Raw genomic sequence first — 21,902 nt, 5'->3', positions numbered from 1 at the left:
AATGTTCCGATTGTTCAGTCTATTCAGTACCACACGGTTGACTATTATGTTGAAGCGAGAGTGCTGGTTTTAATGATAGCTAGGACAGCCATGGACAAAGGGAGGGAGTAGTGTCAGTTCCAGTAGACCAGAGTGGACCTTATGTTGAAGTAATTACATCAGGTGTGGCAGAGCCTTTTCTTTTGGATACTGGTGCGGCTAAGAGTTCTATCATGCACTCTAAACTCCCTGGCGCACCTTTGTCTGGCTTGATGAATGTCTCAGTAGGATTTTCTGGCGCCCCAGTTCGTAATCCGGTTTCTTGTCCTTTGCCTCTTTCTATTGGGCCTTGTGAATTGCAAGCACCCCTTATTCTAACGACAGGTTGTGGTGAGAATCTGTTGGGTTTGGATTTATTAAAAATGTTGCATGCGACATTACATTGTTCTCCTTCGGGAGTACATCTTACGTTGGGTAAGAAAGTGATTTCTTCGATGTACTTGTCTAAAGATCGGCTTCCACTGGAATTGTGTACGCTCCCTGATACTCTCTGGGCTACAGGTCCCAATGATGTTGGCCTCTTGCAGGTTCCACCCTATGTTGTTACCCTCAAGTCGAATGCTAAGCTACCTCGCATTCCTCAATACAAGATCTCTAGTGATGGTGAAAGAGCTCTTTTAGCGATTATCTATGATTTGGTTGAGAAAGGTGTGATTGAAGAAACGAGAGGTAATGTGTGTAATAGTCCTGTTCTGCCTGTTCTTAAGCGTACTAACTCTTCCCAGCCACCTGTGTATCGGTTTGTGATCGACCTTCGAGAGGTCAATTAGATTGTTGTGCCAGAGTTTCCTGTTGTTACGGACATTACTGCCTTACTGACTATGATCCCTGCTACAGCTGCTTGGTTTTCTGTTATCGATCTGAAGAATGCTTTCTTTAGTATTCCAATTGCCGAAGAAAGTAGGGATATTTTTGGCTTCTCTTTAGGAGGCCGAAGTTTCAGGTTTAAGCGCGCTCCTCAAGGATATTGTGAGAGTCCCTCCATCTATAGTCAGGCTTTGAAAACTCAGCTTGATGCTTTTGTCTTGCCTTCTGGTGCTACTCTTATACAGTATGTTGATGATCTGTTGGTTGCTGCTGATGATGAAGAGATTTGTAAAGCAGTTACACTTTCTTTGTTGCAACATTTGTCTGACCTTCACTATATAGTATCACCTTCGAAGTTGCAGTATTGCCGCCAAGAAGTGACCTACTTAGGTCATCTCTTGTCGAAGGAGGGAAGACGATTGACCCCAGAGCGTATTCAAGCGATTGCTCAAATGACTGTGCCATCCACACAGAGAGAGGTGCGTGCCTTTTTGGGTATCACCTCGTATTGTAGACATTGGATTCCAAATTTTTCTTTGTTAGCGAAACCTTTGTTGGCACTTACTCTTAAGGACACACCAAACCCTCTTCCTTGGTCTGCCGAATGTCAGAAGAGTTTTTCTGAATTGCGTGATGCGTTGTGTTCTGCTCCGGTGTTGGGTACTCCTGACTACAGTAAGCCTTTTACACTCTACGTACACGAGAGAGAAGGTTGTGCGTTGTCAGTGTTGACGCAACAATTTGGAGACAAGCAGCGCCCATGTGCGTATTTTTCAGCTACTTTAGATCCGGGAGCTAGGGCATTGCCTAGTTGTTTGAGAGCTACAGCGGCAGCGGCTGTTTCTATCCGACAGTCTGCTGGTTTGGTATTGGATAATGCATTGATTGTGATGGTCCCACATGCAGTGGATACCTTATTGAATAGAACGAGGACTCAGCATCTTACTAGTGCGCGTTTGTCAGGTCTTGAGTTGACGCTTTTGGCTAGTCATGTGCACATTAAGCGGTGCAACACATTGAATCCAGCTACATTGTTGCCGATTTCTTTAGAGACAGATGCTCAGGAACAGCATGATTGTTTTCTCCGGACAGAGGAGGAAACGAAAGGTAGAGTTGATCTGAAAGATACTCCTCTTTCGAATCCAGATGGTACCCTATGGGTAGATGGTTCATGCTTTAAGCTTCCGAATGGCGATACGACTGCAGCGTATGTGGTTACGACTTTGCACACGATTGTAGAAATTGCACGTATTGCACAGAATTCAGCTCAAGCAGCAGAGTTGATTGCACTGACGAGAGCGTGTGTGTTGTCGAAAGGAAAGAGAGTGAATGTGTATACTGATAGCCAATATGCATTTGGCGTGGCTCATAGTTTTGGACGTTTGTGGAGAGAGAGAGAATTTCTTACTTCCCATGGTATGAAAATTCAGCATGGACAATTAGTGAATGAACTTCTTGAGTCACTTACTTTGCCGACACAAGTTGCGATTGTAAAATGCAGTGCACATAGGAAAGTTACGGTTGATGTTGGTCGTGGCAATGCGTTTGCGGATGAAGTAGCGAGAGAAATGGCGAAAGATGTGACGAGTCGTATGTATATTGCAGGTCCTGCTAGATGGGTTATGAGAGAAGGAATGTGTGAAGATACAATAGAAAGTGTGAAATCGATTCAGGCAGAAGCTACTGAGAAAGAATTGAGTGTGTGGAGAGAGACTACGGGAATGTTGGATTTGACTGGCTGTTGGGTTGAGTTGTCGGAGCACCAGCGATGGTTGTTGCCTGATGCGTATGTGCTTCCAGTGGTTACAATGGCTCATGGATTGGCTCATATCAGTTCAAAAAGGATATGTAAGTTGTTGGCTCCGGTATGGCAGAATGCTGGAATTCCTAAATGTGCTGAGAATCTGGTTAAAAACTGCATGATTTGCTTGATGCATAATCCTGGCAAGGGAACCCCAACTCCAGCGGGTCATTTTGCTCCTCCAACGTATCCGTGTGAGGTGCTACAGCTAGACTTTATTCACATGGAAATATGCAATAACCTGAAGTATGTCCTTGTGGTTGTTTGTGTCTTTTCCAGATGGATAGAGGCCTACCCCCTCAAGGATAATACTGCTTTATCTACAGCCAAGGTTTTGCTCAAAGAGTATTTCCCGAGGTATGGTTTGCCGAGCATGGTATGGAGTTACAACGGAAGTGAATTCGTGGGTCAGATTATGAAGAAAGTGTGTGCGGGTTTGGGAATCAGGCAGAAATTCCACGCTGCGAATCACCCTCAGTCAGCTGGTTTGGTCGAGTGCTACAATGGCACTCTTAAACTTAAATTGGCCAAGATACAAGCAAGCACTGGCCTTACATGGCCTGAGGCTTTACCGTTGGCACTTTTGTCCACTAGAACAACAGTACATTCTCGTGTGAGACTTAGCCCATACGAGATTGTTTTTGGACGCCAGGCAAATGTTTGGGGTGTGCCGAGGCCGAATAAATACAGTGACATCGAATACCCTATGTTGGTTGACTACTTACATGACTTGACTGCGAAATTGCGTGTTCTTCACCAACAGGTGCATGATACTTTACCTTCAGCCTCTGTGGATGCAGGTCACTCGATTCAACCTGGCGAGTGGAAACTTTCAAAAGGACAAAGAATCTGGAACCGAGGTGGACAGGCCCATATCAAGTATTATTGGCGACTGGGACTGCCGTCGAGGTTTGCGGCAAGAAAAACTGGGTGCACGGCACCCATTGTAAAAGGGTACCCTTACCCTTACCATACGATCAGTGGGTCAAGGACGGTATTGCTGATTCTGAGACTGAAAGGGTTCTGAGATTTGTGTCTTTTACTGACGCACGTTTGAAATGGACTCAGTCGGAAGGTGCGGATGACGAAGTTCTGCAAGAAGCTGTGCCATCGCATTTGACACTTGGCACTACGCAACCAGATACACTTTTCCAGGATCAGACGGTGCCTGGTATAGAACGCTATAATCTGCGGTCTAAAATGGACAAATACATTTGAATCTTTTTGAGAATTATACTCTTTCAGACAAGAAACTTTTTTGTTCTATTTTTCTTTTTCGAGCCACAATCCGAGCTCAGCTGCAGGGTCACGGTATAAGTTCTTAAGGGGTGACCCGCGTATTGACGAAAGGTCTGCGGTTCTAGGGACGTCTAGGAGGCCTAGACGCACACTTAAGTGAAGAAGGAAAATTGCCGTGAGCGGCACGTTAGAGGATGGAGTTTTTGGTAACTGAAAGAGTTGTTGAGGAAATGGATTTTAAGACAAGATTTTATACATTAATACGTAGCAAATGTTTTATCATATGGTGTTCTTTTATGTTTTTAAGTATCACATTAGCTTGTGTGGGTTGGATTGTTTATGCTACACCACTGAAATCTGCACCCACTTCCCAACCTATGCTTTCCTTTACTACTGTTACTTTGCACCAATTTTACACGTTGCCTGAACATGAACAGACAAGGAGGTCAGAATTTGTTAACAATTTGTTTATACAGCTGTTGCATCAACATCAGTTGGTAGTAAATACCACTAATTGCTGGGTCTGTGGTCTTATGCCTCATACGACAGATAGAGGTATGCCTTATTTGGTTTTGCCTTTTTCTTTCAAGGGGTCTGTATGGGCTTTTCAGACTATGTTCATCTATGTAAATGAGGTATATCCCTTACGTTCCATGAAAGACAATCCGAGTAATAGTGCCTTGATAAAGGGAATAGTAGATATGATCCGAGATATTGATGCATATAATGCTATCCCTAAGGATGAGGTGCAGGCTTACGTTGGTTGGAACGTGACTGGATACAGTACCAGTTTGACAGAGAAGGAGAGACGAAAAAGGTCTCCCCTGATTTGGATTGTACCCCATCGAGGCCACTTTTGTTTGCAAGGTAGTGGTCGAAATCCGAGAGCTCAGCTAGGCAATAGTGTGTGTGTTCAAACCTATGTCTATTCATCTCAGACTTCTCCTCTGTTCATGCCAGCTAAAGGCACATATTTTGTTTGTCACAACAGAGCCTATACATGGTTGCCGCCTGATTTTTCGGGAACTTGTTATGTGGCATTTTTGCTTCCCCCTACATACACTACAACTCCAGACTATCATAGGACAAGATATGGTAGAGGTGTCTTCGATCAGGAAGATACGGCAGCACAGGAAGTAGGAGACTTTTTCAAGGGTTCCCTACCATTTTGGGGTCCTATGGCCAAAAGCAGGAATATACAACAACTTACGAGAGTGGTTGAGGCCTCTATAAATGAAACTGCAGGTGCCCTTAGTAATGTTACCACTGAGCTTCAAGCGGATCGTCTTATGACGTTGCAGAATCGTATGGTGTTAGACATCATACTTGCAGATCGAGGAGGGGTATGTAAATTGATACAATCTAGTTGCTGTGTTTTCATACCAGATAATGCCCCTACAGTATACCAAGCCATCTCTAGACTGCATAAGATTTCTGAGTCTATTCCTGTGGACGAAGGAGACTGGTCGTTGACTGGATGGTTTTGGGGACTACTGTCTAAATGGGGATGGAAGATTCTGACATTATTTGGTATGGTTTTAGCTATCCTTTTCTCTTGCTGTCTTTGCATCCAGTGTGGTCCCGCCATTTGTAGTCTTTGTGCTACCTTGTGTGTGCCGAGACCAGTCTCGAGAGAAGTGGAGAGTAGTAGGATGATGCTCCAGCAACACCTTGATGATCTGATGAATATTGATATAGATCTAGATTCAGATTAACATGAGTTTGGGTTATTGCCTACGTAATGGCAAAAGGAGCGTCTGAGGTTCTGTAAATTCTGTCTTGTCCTGTGAGGTTATGGTTCCGTCACGATTTTGGTGATGTTGTACCGTATCTAGTAAGTACGGCTAATATGGAGTGAATTCGTCACGTTAACTAGCGAGTTCATTACGTATTCAGAGACTTTGTCTCGAATATGGGTTCCATTTTGTCCGTGCCTCCATTTTGTGTTGCCATCACGTAGGCCGATGAATGTGGTCGAACGAATAAAGGGACCTGGCCTTCTCGTATTGGTATACATTAACTAGGTTCTTCTTGACTCTAAGGTGAATTGTAAGGAACCGACCCCTTCATCTGAAACTGACCTTGCTAAGCCAATTTCCTTGGTTGATCGTTGTCTGAGATTGCCAATCAATGTTCAGGACATCGTTAACTTTTAGTTTCTTTACACATGCCTTATCTTGCTCGTTATCTGTCATTGTTTCCTTTCTATGTTTCTTCATTACATGCATTGTGCTTTCAATTATGGGTTTGTCCGGCTTGTGGAGATTGAATTTGGGACGTTCCTAATAATTAACTTTGGGTTGGGTTACTGCAAACTGAGTTTTCTGTCATGTGATACTTTGTTTGATAATGTACCTTATTGGCTAAAATTTTGTGCAGTGGACGTGCATTTATAATGTGAATATTGGGTATAAAAAGGGATATTTCGCCTTACAAAATTGAGCAGTCTCCTGAGAATATACGCTATGCTGTATTTCTAGGATTTCTGTTACTAGCTGCAGCTAATAAATTTGGTCTTTGACGCCACCCAGAATTATTCCGTATCTCTGTATACCAAGACAGGTGAATCCGATGACTTTGGGCGTGCCCCTGGCGCCGCTGGGTTTAAAACCCGGTTCTTCACTGCGCTGCTGGCGCGGAAAAAAGAAGAACTGTCGTCAGCGTGCAAGGGCGGCGTCTAAGTACTCCGGCGACGTCATCCCAGCGCCAACAACGCAGATGACAGTCGCGGAGCCGCAGACGACTCCTACCGACGCGCAAGGGTACTGCTACGCAAAAGTTTTCCGGATCCAGACTGACGCCTGATGATATTCTAAGGTAAGGAATCTAATACTAACCGTTTTCTTTCAGATAGTGATTCTAGCTCGCACTGGTAATGCACTGCGTAGGCTTGTAACAGAGTATACTAAATTCATAAATGATCTGGATATGAAAATCAACTACTCCAAGTCCTTTGTTTTAGTGACAGGTGCAAAGCAGAGGAAACAGCCTTATATCCATACTGAAGGGGGCAAGCTGGGAGTTTTAGATTGTTTTAAATATTTAGGGATCATGTTTGACAAACTAAGTAACTGGATATGTGTGATCTCTAACAGGGGTTCACAGATGGAAAATAATATCGGGGCTCTTTTTAAATTTGTAAAAAAGATTGGACTAAAACCCATTGAAGTAATAAAGAAAATCTATGAGGTCAAAAGTGTATCCGCAGCCATGTATGGAGCAGCGGTGTGGGGCATTGTGGACTGCCCTAAACTTCAAAGCACTGAAGAGACTTTTTTGAAAAAGTTAGTTTCCATGCTCTAATTTTAATTGCCATATAGAACTGGGGGTCCCTTACATCATTGATAAAATTAGAATTTTTACCTATCCTAATGTGGCATTCGGTTTGGAGAAAGGAAACTCTCTAGTTAACTAGAGATATAATTAATCATGTCTTGAAGTTAGATGATGAGAGAAAGATCAGCTAGCTAAACAATGTGGAATCTATGCTTAAGGCAGCTGGGTTACATCATCTCTTTGTAGATCCATCGTCATGTTGGTCTATCTCAAAAAAAGATCCGAAAAATCATTTACTCTCTAGATTAAAAGAAAGGAGGAAGAATTCTAACATTAGATTAACAACAGGTAGGGCATTCCTCGCCGTCCCAAGTACCATGGTAATATCCAAAACGCCAGAAACTGACCAGGAGCAGAGTCGCCATCCCAGCCAGCGGAGCCGTCCCAGGAGCACCATTACCGCCGACCTTGCTGCAGCTCCACCGTCGAGTACCTCCCCCCCCGCCGCAGCCTCACAACAACAGCGCTGCCGCCGAGTGGGGGTGAGGGAAAGACTACACTTCCCAGCAGCCTCCGCGACCGGAAGTCGCGTTGAGGCGGAGCGCGCCAGGAGGCGCTTAAAAGCAGCCTTCAAACCTCAAAGGAGTGGGTAATATCCAAAACGCCAGAAACTGACCAGGAGCAGAGTCGCCATCCCAGCCAGCGGAGCCGTCCCAGGAGCACCATTACCGCCGACCTTGCTGCAGCTCCACCGTCGAGTACCTCCCCCCGCCCGCCGCAGCCTCACAACAACAGCGCTGCCGCCGAGTGGGGGTGAGGGAAAGACTACACTTCCCAGCAGCCTCCGCGACCGGAAGTCGCGTTGAGGCGGAGCGCGCCAGGAGGCGCTTAAAAGCAGCCTTCAAACCTCAAAGGAGTGGGTAATATCCAAAACGCCAGAAACTGACCAGGAGCAGAGTCGCCATCCCAGCCAGCGGAGCCGTCCCAGGAGCACCATTACCGCCGACCTTGCTGCAGCTCCACCGTCGAGTACCTCCCCCCCCCGCCGCAGCCTCACAACAACAGCGCTGCCGCCGAGTGGGGGTGAGGGAAAGACTACACTTCCCAGCAGCCTCCGCGACCGGAAGTCGCGTTGAGGCGGAGCGCGCCAGGAGGCACTTAAAAGCAGCCTTCAAACCTCAAAGGAGTGGGTAATATCCAAAACGCCAGAAACTGACCAGGAGCAGAGTCGCCATCCCAGCCAGCGGAGCCGTCCCAGGAGCACCATTACCGCCGACCTTGCTGCAGCTCCACCGTCGAATACCTCCCCCCCCCGCCGCAGCCTCACAACAACAGCGCTGCCGCCGAGTGGGGGTGAGGGAAAGACTACACTTCCCAGCAGCCTCCGCGACCGGAAGTCGCGTTGAGGTGGAGCGCGCCAGGAGGCGCTTAAAAGCAGCCTTCAAACCTCAAAGGAGTGGGTAATATCCAAAACGCCAGAAACTGACCAGGAGCAGAGTCGCCATCCCAGCCAGCGGAGCCGTCCCAGGAGCACCATTACCGCCAACCTTGCTGCAGCTCCACCGTCGAGTACCTCCCCCCCCCGCCGCAGCCTCACAACAACAGCGCTGCCGCCGAGTGGGGGTGAGGGAAAGACTACACTTCCCAGCAGCCTCCGCGACCGGAAGTCGCGTTGAGGCAGAGCGCGCCAGGAGGCGCTTAAAAGCAGCTTTCAACTCCCGCGTCGCGGGAGCGCGCGGGGCAGCGCCGGGCTAAGCCCGGGCAAAGGGCGGGCCCTCTGTGGCCCTCCGGGGACCGAGGAGCCCGGGACGGGGCCACCCCCCTGAGATCCTGCCCAGCTGACACCAACTAAGGTAAACGCCCAATGCTAATCTAAATCATCTGCACTCGCAAGCTATTACCTCTTTATTCAGCAATATTGCCTACAACTGAAAATAACTTTGCGAGGATGAGTAAAAGTCGAAATACCCCCGTGACCACAAGATCAGCTACCAGATTGAAAGATGTCACCAACAGCCCTCTTCCCACAATAACCGCCATAGACTTAATGCTACAAAAAACGATCAATGTCGTGGCGGATGCTATTCAGGACTCCGAAAGACGCCTTTCACTTACTCCAGATTTATGTTTCCCCGACCTCTCTTTACACACCACAGGTAACATAAACATTCTGGATAACACTATAAACTCTGAGGAGTCTATTCTAACGTTGTCATTTACAGGGCTTCCTAGCCCCCAAACAAGAGACAACACGCAAACAGCCTTGCTTATTTCACCCTCAGGCAACAGCAGGAACAATAGTCTTGCACCCACCGGTGAAAGCAGTAGCAGCACCCATATGTCACCTATAGCTCACTTACACTCAGTAGCCCCTTCCTCGGGTGGCTTTACATCTACAACTACGAAACCGGTTACTAAAGTCAGTCGCTTGATAAAGAGCAAAACTAGGTCTACTGGCACACGAGGCAAACCCAAGTCATCTATTGTAAAAAAACAAAAATCTCACCTCAAGGCCAAACACCTCAGCTCAGCTAAAGATATTTGGTCTACATTTAGACTGGCTAAACCTGCCCCAGAAAAGGCGACCTTATGTCCCTTCATAAGCAGTCAAAACCCAGACCTGTTCTTGAATAAAGAGACGACAGCACCCACAAACACGTCTATACACACCACAGGAAGGGCTGATCATACAATGATAAATACAAAATCACTTCTGAGTGACCTTGAGAGCTTGATCAAGTCCCTTCTGTTACCTATCAGTGAGAGAGTCTTTAACATTGAGAATGCCTTAGGGAAGTTTGAAAGTGCCCAAAATGACGCAACATCCACCCTGCTTAAAACATTGAAGGTATCACAACCAATTTCTACCTTCACGCCAGCCAGTAATTCCCTTACTTTGATTAGCAATAAAAATCCCAGGGTAAAAAAAGCCATAGCTAACCCTACCCTTGCTAGTAAACAAAATCAGCCAAAGACTCCTCTAACCACCCCAGCGACAACTCAAGATAGAGGTACCATCATATCCCACCCAGTGGCAGCCATACCAAGTAGCTCTCAAACCTTACATGATGCAGAGACAGAAGATTGTGAATGGGCCGCTGAAAGTTCCCCAATCAAAATAGCAACTACCCAGGTAGAACAAACAAGACCAACCAAAAACCCCAAACAGGGCATATCTTCAAATCAATCAGGTGCAAACACGACAAAATCGGTGGTAGTAAAGAGCCCACCTCATGTTAACCTCCCGCCTGAATGTAGCCCGTACACCATTGTAATGATTGGTGTACCTAAACTAACGGGGGACAGGGTAGAAACACATGGGGACCTAAAAAATAAGGTGAGCCATTGGCTCACAACTCATAGACCGATCCCTAAACATATTAATGGTCATATTGCACAGGTAAGAAGAGTAGACTGGGTAGGAAACAGATTTAAATCGACCGAGGGTGATTGTATAGTGGTAACCTTTGGGGATAGCCGTGCTGCCAGCTTTATAAGTAGCTGGAAAAGCGGAGTGACAAATAGCTTGATCCGTACCATGGCTCTAAGTTACTTTTATCCAAATAACCGTGGTCATCGTCGCACACAAGTGCAGTCAACCTACGGACAGGAGGGGCTGCTTGAGCCAATAGTTGATAACCAATCAGGGGCCCATACACTGCCTATTGGCCCATATACTCGAACAAATCACATCGACTATAGGCATGAACAGCCATGGCAGAGCAGACCTAGCAACCATCCTAGCAGATATCAGGAGAGAAGCGAGCTTTTTACTCGTCCCCAGCAGCAGCTTTTCTCACATCCCCAATATTTAGACACACAATATGGGGTTCCTATTTCTAATAGGTTTGATGCTTTTTATAATATCGACTACTTAGACGAGATCGATTGACAAACCGTATCTCCATCCTCCTACCCTATCCCTGTTGAGCCCCCAACTAAGGTAGCTCCCCTTTATAGAGCATCAAGCACCTGTCCAGAGTGCATAAGTGTTTCCTCCCCGGAGGCCAGTGAAGCGCCTAGGGCAGCCCCTTCAGTACAACTCCAAGTAAACACATTGAACGCGAATGGGCGCAGCCACCCAGGTTCCACCAATTTAACTCAACGCATAGTAACCATTAGCAATGTATCGCAAGAACACTTAATAATGGATCATGGGGCCCAAGCAATCTCTCCCCCCGCAGATCAGGCCCTGATAGCAGGCTTGGGCCTCACCGAACAACGCTCCATACATCTTTTATCCTGGAACATAGCCGGCTTAGCCGTTAAGGTTAATGATCCTGTGTGGTTAGCCTATGTAAAAAATTATACCATTCTATGTTTTCAAGAAACCTGGCTAGCAGATGAAAATGCATACATTGAGGGCTTTCAAAGTTTCTTCTTACCAGCAACCCCATCAAATAGCGGAAGATCTAAAGGGGGCCTGGCAACTTACATAAGCCTTGCACTCAGCTGCCAGGTCACAATCAGAGCATCGGACAACAAACATATTCAAACCTTAGTGCTCAGGAATGGTAAAAAGGCACTGACACTTATTAATTTTTATAATGCCGTGTTATTAAACAAGGAGTGTAACATTCTCAAATTACAAAACTTTTTAGAAATAAAAGCGGACAGTCTACCTCGAAATATCATTATCGCTGGAGACTTTAACGCCTACCCCTGTGGCAACCCTGAAACGACACCTATTGGCCTCTTAGGCTGCAACAGGAGGTCTGGCTTTCATTTTGATCACTCGCCCCGAGGCACCAGTATTAATAACTTAATAGATGGAAGGAATCTAACCGGCGCCATGACCACACTGGAGGACTCACACCAGTTTAACGTCCCCACGTACAAAGGCCACGGTAAAGGCTCCTACATAGACCACATATTCCTCTCAAGAGATCCAGTTGATTTAGCCACTGACTTTGAAATTCTAACAAACATCTACAGCGACCATAACCCTTTGTCGATCAGGATCGGAGGTGACCTTTTTGATCATAGGAAGCCCCTACCTGATCACGGTGTCTTAAAACCCATCAACGGAAATCGTCGTCTGAAGTGGTCAAAGGTTAACAGCGATTCTCTGTATGACTCAATTACCACTAGTTGCGGTAATGACCTAGATCTTTGTGTTTCTCCATCTACTTTGCCCGAAGCGACTCTGATTGCCTTTGCTGCTGTTGTTGAGAAAATTGGCCAAATGCTGTCAATACCAACAAAGGGACGACATGAACACCAACCAGGGTGGTTTGACCAAGCCTGCTCAAAGGCCGGACAAGACCTAAAAAAAGCACTTAAGGCTACCCCAAGAGACCCTGTTCTTATTAAGTCATTGCGATCTAACTACAAGACAGTGCTGGCAGCCCGGAAAAAAAGAAGTAAAAGCCGGTGTTTGGGAGAAGCTATGCGATCCTGCAATTCTGGGTAATAGCTCCAAGTTCTGGAGCATCGTAAACAAACCTTTGTTTGACGTCCCCTTAAATTCTATTGTCGGGACCAATATACCGGAGGAAGAGTGGATGTTACATTACAGCACAATTTTTAAAAGTGATAATTTGCAAGCAGACTTTGTTTTTAAATCTTCTGATGAAAATGTGTTGTGTTTCACAGTGGGGGAGGTAGAAAAGGGGATACAAGGATTAACCTGTAACAAAGCACCTGGCCCCGATGGTATACCACCCGACCTATTTAAATCAAACATTCACCTATGGGCACCAGTTATCACCGCAGTTGTAAATGCAGGTATTCTGGCTGGTTGCCCAAAAGCCTGGGGGTCCTCCACCATTGTCCCTGTTTTTAAGAAGGGTGATCGTGGTAGTGTTACATGTTACAGACCCATATCCCTGATCAACTCAGTCACAAAGGTGGTGGGGGGTATTATCCTAAACAGATTAACAGCCTGGGCCAACGACAATAACATACTGTCTCCAATACAATATGGATTCAGACCAGGCCACTCCACGATAACCCAATGTCTGAATCTATATTTAATAAACAGTAAATACACCCTAGCAAGAAAAGGGACGATCCATATGGCCTTTATGGATTTATCGTCCGCGTTTGACTGTGTAGACAGAGGCAGGCTATGGGAGGTGCTGTTAAAAATGGGGGTGGAACAAAACCTGGTCAACCTTCTTGTTGACCTCCACTCGGACACTAGAGCAAACGTCCGTTACACCCATGACTTGAAGGTAACCAGAGATTTTAGAATAACTCGAGGTGTCAGACAAGGGTGCATCCTTGCCCCTTTTCTTTTTAATCTTTATATTAATGAGCTGGAGGAGCACCTACTAAAAACTGGTACAGACTTTCCTTACATTGGCAAGAAGGGCTTACCGGTCCTATTATATGCGGACGACGCCGTTTTAATATCTAGAACGGCGCTCGGTCTCCAAATCTTGCTAGATTCTTTTAATGACTTCATGAACTCCCGTGGCCTGAGCATTAATAACTCGAAATCCTTTACAATGACGACAGGCGTATCTCCAAAAAAAGTATATCCTCACTTTGTAAATGGAGATAAAATACCCACTACAAAGACTTTCTCGTACCTTGGTGTTCTTTTTGACCACAAATTAACTTGGGCACCAGCAATACAAAAGAAAAAGGGCGAGGTAGTGCGGGCCAACGCAGCAATACTGGAATTCACTAGAAAAATGGGCAATAGTCCGGTGGCTGCTGTCTTGAAATTATATCAAGCCAAAAGCACCGCAATTGCACGCTATGGAAGTGAAATATGGGGATCAGAATCACTAGGTGCCCTTGAAGTCACTGAGAATAACTTTTTAAAACAGGTCCTAAGGTTACCCAGGGGGACGGCCAACTTCCCGGTACACGAGGAACTTGGCATCCCACATCTAAGTGATAAGCTGGCCGTGAATCCTTTGTTATGCTGGCTGAATAGCTGGCTAAACACAGCCATACCTCTCACCAGAAACATTCTTCAAGAGGCACTACAGTGGGATGGTAGACTTAAGATCCCATGGTTAAAATACGTAAGAATGTGGCTTTTTGAACTAGGTCGACCAGATTTATTTTTATCCCCCGAAACAATAACCAAAACTGATGTAACCTTTGTTAGGAACACTTTTACGTTGTCCAGGTGTATGATACGGGAGGAAAACGAATACAAGAAAAGCAGTGTGAGACAGTATGCCTTAACCAAAACCTGTTTATACATGGAACCCTACCTGTCCTGGCCCATGTCCGGTTATGACCGTTTTTTATTAACAAGGTTCCGATTTAACATGTTCCATCTTTTATTAGCTGTACCTAGTGGAGCGCACAGAGGACAAGTGTTGCCAGCTTGCGGCTGCGACAATAAGTCTCCGCAAGATCTGGCACACTTTTTATTTTTCTGTCAATTTTATACACTCCCCCGTAACTTGTTTTTAAAACCTTTACTTAGGCACCTGAATTTTGTACAATACAGACCTGCACTGTGTCACCTTCAAATGTTAAATAGTGAATGTACCATGTTTGTATGTAGCTTCTTAAAACTCGCAGTTAAACACAGAAAAAGCATGGAAGGGTAACTAACTCAGCTGCTGATTGTACCCCTACTTCTAATGTCTTTTATTCTTTTTAACCATATTATTGTGTATATGCTTGTGAATGTCTTGTTGTAATACTACTCTTCCTATTTTATTATTACTGTACGGATTAACTTGTATGAAATGCTCTTTTATGATTGTCTCATGAAAACAATCGAATAAAGATATTCTATTCTATTCTATGTCAATGGATGCGAATGCAAGCTATTTATCACTTGTTACCAGCTTGCAACACAGATACATATTTGCGAGATTTCGGTTAAGCTATATCTCCCTGATGTTAGGTCTTCCTGCTAAAACCTATGTAATCTCTGAACTGCCTCTTTGAACATGTGATTGTCAATCTCTTAAGAATGATTTTAATGTTTTATTTTTTTGTAAATGTTATCATGAACAAAGAAAAAGGTTCATATTCCCTCTTATGCCAAGTTGAAATTTAATCAGTGTTGTGTGGCCCTTTTTTATCTACAGTTATTACCTGATCCTTTTACATGTTTTTCATTGGTGTCTTTTTTTCTGTCTGATATAAAGAAGAGAAGAGCAATTTCTCAATCTGCCATCTACCTTATGGATCAAAAAAATCAACAGTGTAACTAATTTTCTGCATATTTGAGTTTTCGCTTTTTAATGTGTACTATGTGTAAAACTTGTAATCTTAGCGTGTTGTATTCTTGTAAATGTTGTCGAATACTTTTTATGCCACCATTTTGGTTGGTGAAATAAAGTTATCTTTGATTGATGCTTGTGATTGGTACTACCTTGATCAGCCGCCTAGTGATAATGCATTTCCTTGGCTCAGTCCTGCCTGAGCTTGACGAGCCTAGTGAAAAGCAGGCAACCTGAGTTCAGCCTAGAAAGACAGGATCCACTGCAAGTGTCTCCAGTTGAGATGTGTGGATGTATGTAGGTGAGTGTATGTCGCCTACAGGTTCAGTGAGCAAGCAAAAAGAATTATGTGCAACACACATACTGAGCAAAAAATAAGTAATCCAGCACAGGAATATTTCCTGTGCCTGGAAGAAACAGGCTAAGCAAAGACCAACTTGTGGAGTGCCACAGGAGATACAGTGATAAATAGATTGTTTGAGGTTCATGATTGTATCACACAGGGATGTAAGTCTGTCGGATCCCTAGAAATCCAAAAACAGTTTATGCTGGGTGAGATGTTAAGACTGTGTACTGGCTGGAGGATAGAGAGGCAGCACTTTCAAAAGAATGGGTGAAAAGAGGTTTGAGGGGCTCCTTATGTAGATTGACAACCATGCAGTGTCTCTAGTGAGATATTGCTTGCTGATCTCCTGAAGATGGCAGGGGGTGAGAGCCAAGGTCAGGGAAAAGAAGTAATCACAATTTGAGCACAGTAACTCCTTCAAAAGTCAACGTTCTTAAGCAACAGCTCTAGTTCTTCCTCAGAGATCGGATGGAGTGCCCCTAGGATGGATTATCTTTTCCTCTTTTTTAGGGCCAACAGAGCTTTATTTCAGTAGAATTGAATACCTTGAAGATGCATGGCTGCAGGCATCAGTGGCACAGATTGGGTATGAAGAAACCTGGTCCCCTGCAATTTAAAGTGCAGAAAAAACAAGAATGTTTGATCCTTTAGGCTCTCCTATTCCCAGAATGTCAGAGGAGAGGTTGAATGATGGACCCATGCATGCCTTTACAATGCAGGTATTACAACGAACGCATAACTACCACACGTTACTTTAGCACACAAGTCGTTACAACAACTTGCCTTAGGGAAGCGCTGGACTTTGGAATAGTATAATTTACTATTCCAACTCCAGTCTGTGAAACAGTAGTGAAGGTGTTGGACTTCACATCCAACACCAGTCCAACAACACATTCCCTAAAGCAAGTCATTGTAATGACTTGCGTGCTGAAGAAACACAGGGTAATGACGTGTTCGTTGTAGTGCCCACATTAAAAAGGCACAGTGTTGTTTAGACTGCATGGTAAAGGATTTTTCCCCAGAGGAGACAGCCTATCCCTGTGAATAAAGAGAAGCTGGGAACAGTGGTTACCAAGTTTACTACAGGGAGCCCCTGTCTTCTGGGAAGACTAGTGTTTTGGTGATGTCCGGAGGGTGACATAGCAAGGAGGATCATTCCAGAACACACAATGCCATTTCCACATGTTCAAGATTAAGATGAGGTGAAAAGTTGAGAGACAACCAAAGCAGACCACCACCTTGAAAAGCTGCTGTGTCCCTTCCTAAAAAGATTAAGCACGAGCTGCCCTGAATCCAAATTGGAGTCTTCTTAGCAGGTCTGGTGCAGAAGAAGTACATATTGCTCCATGAGTGTGTCACTGCCCCCTCGCTGACTTGCATGGCCAACAGAAGATGTTGGGGTATCTTCTCACCTTGATGGCCAGGCAAGCTCCTAACACTGATGGTGTACGATGCCCACACTGTGCCAACCTGGGAACCAGGGGTTACAGTGCTATCTTTTGATCTATGGACTCGATGTGGAGCTCGGAAGATTCCTTGATGGTGGGAACCACACCTCTTCACCCTGGGTTCAAGATGCCCTTCACTCTGTCTGCTGAAGTGAGTCAAAGGGGACAAAGAACACCAGGAGTGGAAGACAAAATGTTTCCGCCCCTCTGACCTCAACGAGGCTTCTCACCCTTGGAATGGGGAACTCAAGTAGTGACTGTGTAGATGTGTGCAAACTGGCTCCATCCTGCAACATGGTGGGAGCAGAGCCAGGTGGGACTCGACTTCCTTGGTCCTTCTCTTAACGCGTGACTCTCAGAGGCATGGGTAGAGTCAGCAAACAGAAAACAAGCTCCTTAACCGATCCAGAGCCAGGGCCACTCAAATTATGCGGTACTGGAGAACGGAATTATATGCCAGTGTTTACTAAATTAATTAGTAAGAAAAGGGATAGTTTGTGCTATAATAGGAAACATTCTGTGGCAGAATTAATACCATATTAAGTCACTATTACACACATAAATACTGTCTGGTCAAGAGGTTTCACCTACTTCGTACCATTTTAATGCCCGAATAAAGCAATCACCGACTGACAAGTGACCAGTTAGTCTCTGCAAACCATGTCGCAGATAATGGATTATATGTCTAGTGTGGTAAATCCATAATTACAAAGAAAAGATGTGCCAACAGAATCACTTGACCTTCCCTTATAGATTGACGTGAAAGAAAGTGACCAATGTGTCAAGCTAAAGAAAAATACATGTGTTTTGTCCTTGGCCAATGTGGTGGTTTCATAAGAAATGTTTCGGCTTCAAGTCATTTCTTAGAAATAGGATTGTGTCATTCAACCGTTCTATCCCAGAAAGTACTCACATAATCCAACTCTGGATGTGTACCTTTAAGATTTCATAGAAGGATGGGTCCACTGTGTTCTTTTTGAGACTTGTCTTCTGTTTACTCTGGGGAGATTTGTCAGGAAGCAAGTATATCTTTACATACCTAGGAAGGTGAGCATGAGAGAGAGAGACCGAGACAGAGAGAATGAGAAAGAGTGTGAAACAGAGAAAGAAGGAGGGAGAAAAAGAGAACGACATGAAAAGGGTGCGAGAGCAAGCGAAAGAGACAGATTGAGGGAGGTAGAGGGATACAATTATTAGATGTTGGGATTATACAATGCATTTGATAACTAAATATATGTCTTCATGTCCTACAGCACACCAAGACATGGCTGACTAGATGCACCTTTCATATAATGTAGGGATCCATTGATCTAACACAGATACTTTGACAAACAGTTACAAAAACTACACACATACACAGTACATTTTATTTTTATTTTTTTCCCAGAAACTGTATAGCATCTCATATCAATCTGAACTCCATTTCCTCCAAACTATTGCTTACAACAGTGATCTCTGGACAATCCACACATTTTGTCAGGCTGGAGATTTGTAATACGACATGAGGACCAGGAGAAGAGCAATAAACTTATTGAAAGTACACAAGCAATAAGAAAAAGCAACCAAGGTGGAGCTGCTCAGCAACATCTACCAGATCACAGACTGTGTACCTCTCTGTGGATTCCAACCACCTTGGCAGCTCCAACAGCCATCCGCTTCCCTCCTGGACTTTGAGGACATGAGTCACAAAAAAAGTGTACTTTTGCACAAGTATATGTACTCCTATGCACAAGGGCAAAGGTACATCTTTTGGGAATTTACACACATTCTCGATAGTATGCCTGGAACTCCCAGAGACCCCTGCAAAAGTTAGGTATGGTTTATTCCTATTTTCACCCTGGAAGGGGCATCACTCTTTGGTGAAGTAAATCTCCAACCAGTTCCAGTGTGGGAAAGGATCATACGAGAAGTTTGTGAATGTCAACAAACGCAGTAGTCTGTCAGTTTTATCAAGCTCTCACAGCAAACCATGTCTTGAAACTAGCATTAACCGCCCCTAGTGTAGCTTTTACTATTTTGTGATTGTGTTATGTTGTGGCATACAATTTCACAGTAGTTAGTATGTACGCCAGGCAGGTATTCTTTTGCGGAAAGCTTTTGGGGGTGCAAATTGAGCCATTCTCAGTGATCAGCAACTTTCATGCTGCAAAGCGCTTAGCCTCACAATTGTTAGAGCATTAAAGCACATACAGCTTGCATGGATTTACGGATGGTAGTCCAAACACATGCTGAAAGGATGTAGACTTTGGTACAACAAATTACTATTACTGATGAATAAAAGCTCAAGCTGACAAAAGTTGAGGACCATGTCGTAACACAGGCCCCCTGCAGCCCCCATGGTGCAGAGGGGGGAGGGGGGAGTTCCAGGGGGACCCTGCAACAGATTTCTCTGGCCAGAAGCCCCTGATTGAGTCCGGAGGCGGTCCCTCAACGTCCCTGGCAGGGTGTCCCCCTCAAGTTTCGTTACGCCAGTGGTTGGGGATTCAAACCACGACCACTCTGGCAATTAAACTAACGCTTCAACAACTATGGTTCATGAATAAGTGCTCCAAGTCCTAGAACCTCAAGTTTCAATCACACCTAAATTAATAATATGACGCAGACATAGAAAAAACTTTGTGAATCATGCCCACAGACTTTTTCATCATTTCCGCCATGTTTGTACAGTACCTCGAAAAGGTTGAAAATGTGTGGAAACAAAATTATGCACGTGTGACATATTTAACATTTCTAATACAGTAGTTCTGATGTGTATATACACTGATTCCACATTGTATCACATAAATATATGACCGTTATCACCCGCAAAACGCTGCTGGTACCACACACTTACATGCGAAAGTCTGCATGGAAGAAGCAAAACGTGTGGGGACAGCACACATATTCAATGCAATAAGGCAATTATTGCATCTCAGTGCATGCCCTTCACAATGCTCTGACTGTGTGTGTATGTATATGATGCTGGGTTATTGGGGGGGGGGCAACAAACACACAGTGGGTGACGTGGGTAGGCTCCACGCCACCCACCTTTTATTAGCTGGGCCAAGGGGGATGAGATCTCATATTTCTCAGCAATTGTGTAACTGAAAATGTTTGATGGATATTGCTCTGTGGGCAATAAGGGCGTGGTTCAGCAAAACGTTGTCAGTCTACACCTGTGCACTTACAACTAAGTAGACCGCTGTACAGATAGATATACGATTTTTTTTATAAGTCAAAGAATTCCAGAATACTCATTGGAAGATGCCGCAGTCTCAGTTTTTCAGGACTCACAAGCATAGACAGTAACACATGCATATATCTACCTAATGTATATTTAGGTAATTTAAAAAAAGGACAGTTGCCAACTTTTTGAGAAGCTCTGTCCCCTACACATACACTGATTGTGATTGTGTTTTCTGTCAAGCCCAACCAAGGAAATAGATTTTTTCTCTCAGCACACTTTCACATTGCTGAGCAGACAATGCAATTGTATACACTTGTGTATCCAGCAAACCATTTGTCAGTAATAAACAAAAAACATACTATATGCTGACTTACAATATAGGTTTTTAAAGAGAAAGTGCCCCTCAAAATATGTTTTGTGCATTGAACGGCCCGTAATTCAAAATTCCCCCAAAAATGTAATTCGTTATATTTTTAAAATGTAATTTCTGTTATTTTTCTCGACATTAACAGCAGAAAAATAGCAGATGGCAGTCACAATCTTTCTTTCTCTCTCTCTCTCTCTCTCTCTCTGCTTTTCTCTTTCATTTTTCAAGTGGAGGAGGCATGTGTTACATTGTTACTTTATGGGAGCACTCATGTCTGTGGAATTACATAAAATAACAAAGTATCACAGGCTTCTCTTGCTCTTGAAATGTTTCATATAAGTGAGGAGGAGGGAAAAAGATGGAAACAGCCGCACGCTAGCTTTCTGCTGTTGAAGTTGGAATAAGTAACAGAAATTGCATTGTAAACAATACAGTGACTGGATGCTTCGGTGATAATTTATTGTTGGGCATCAATACTAAAACTTGTTGAGTGAAATGTACCACTTTTAAAATTCTGTGACTGGATATATATATATATGTTGCTAAGGGAGTACACGGGTGTGCAGTAGAAAACACCAACACGACAAATAATTGAGAAATCGGACAGGCAGCAAGATGGAGAAAAGGGAAGCGAAACGTAATGACTTATTACGCCAAATGTTTGAGAAGGGTTCTGTGGAAAAGGAAATTGGCGGGGCAAGTGTGCAAGTTAAAACGGACATCAAATCGAAACTAAAAAACTGGGAGAAACTGAGCAGAAAGGAAATTAATAAGTCTTGGAAATTGATCACCTTAAAGGAATACCTAGAGGTAAAACGGGTACCCAGAGGATTAAGGATCATGCTCATGCCGAGTCACCAAGACAGTTCTAACGAGTTATTACAAGAATGGGGAGAGTTCATCTTACAGTCATCCTTGGGACTAGTAGCAATTCTAGTCAAGCATATTGAAATCGGCCTACAAAAAGTGAAAGAACAACTGCATGAAATGGAGAAAGAGCTTGCAACATTAAAGCTAAATGCCGATATGACAAAGTTCAAGGAAGAACTAGAACTACAAATTGAAAAGCATGAAGATACTGTGAGAGAACGCAAGCATCAGAAATTTATCAGGGATGCAACAGATTACGCAGAAGGTCGAATCTTCTCATTTTCAAAAAAGTTTGACCAAATGAGACAACAAGTATTGAGCACCAGCTCCATAAGTCTATCAAGCAGCGCATCTTCCTTGATATCGGAGAACAACGAAGGAGAGCCTGGAACATCGGCC

At 44.3% G+C, this 21,902-nt stretch overlaps 1 protein-coding gene across 1 annotated transcript in view; it reads right to left on the bottom strand.

The window, feature by feature from the left end:
* SYTL3 (synaptotagmin like 3) overlaps window positions 1–21,902 on the bottom strand; it is a 653,935-nt gene that overhangs the window by 155,805 nt on the left and 476,228 nt on the right. Inside the window, exon 11 of the mRNA XM_086927324.1 lies at window positions 18,037–18,139. Coding sequence (XP_086783450.1) covers window positions 18,037–18,139 — 103 coding nt within the window. The remainder of the gene's footprint in view (window positions 1–18,036; window positions 18,140–21,902) is intronic.

The sequence above is a fragment of the Lissotriton vulgaris genome, chromosome 6, assembly GCF_964263255.1.
Source record: "Lissotriton vulgaris chromosome 6, aLisVul1.2, whole genome shotgun sequence".
Taxonomy (NCBI): domain Eukaryota; kingdom Metazoa; phylum Chordata; class Amphibia; order Caudata; family Salamandridae; genus Lissotriton; species Lissotriton vulgaris.
The sequence above is the reverse complement of the archived record's forward strand: the minus strand, read 5'-3'. Positions and strand labels throughout refer to the sequence as shown.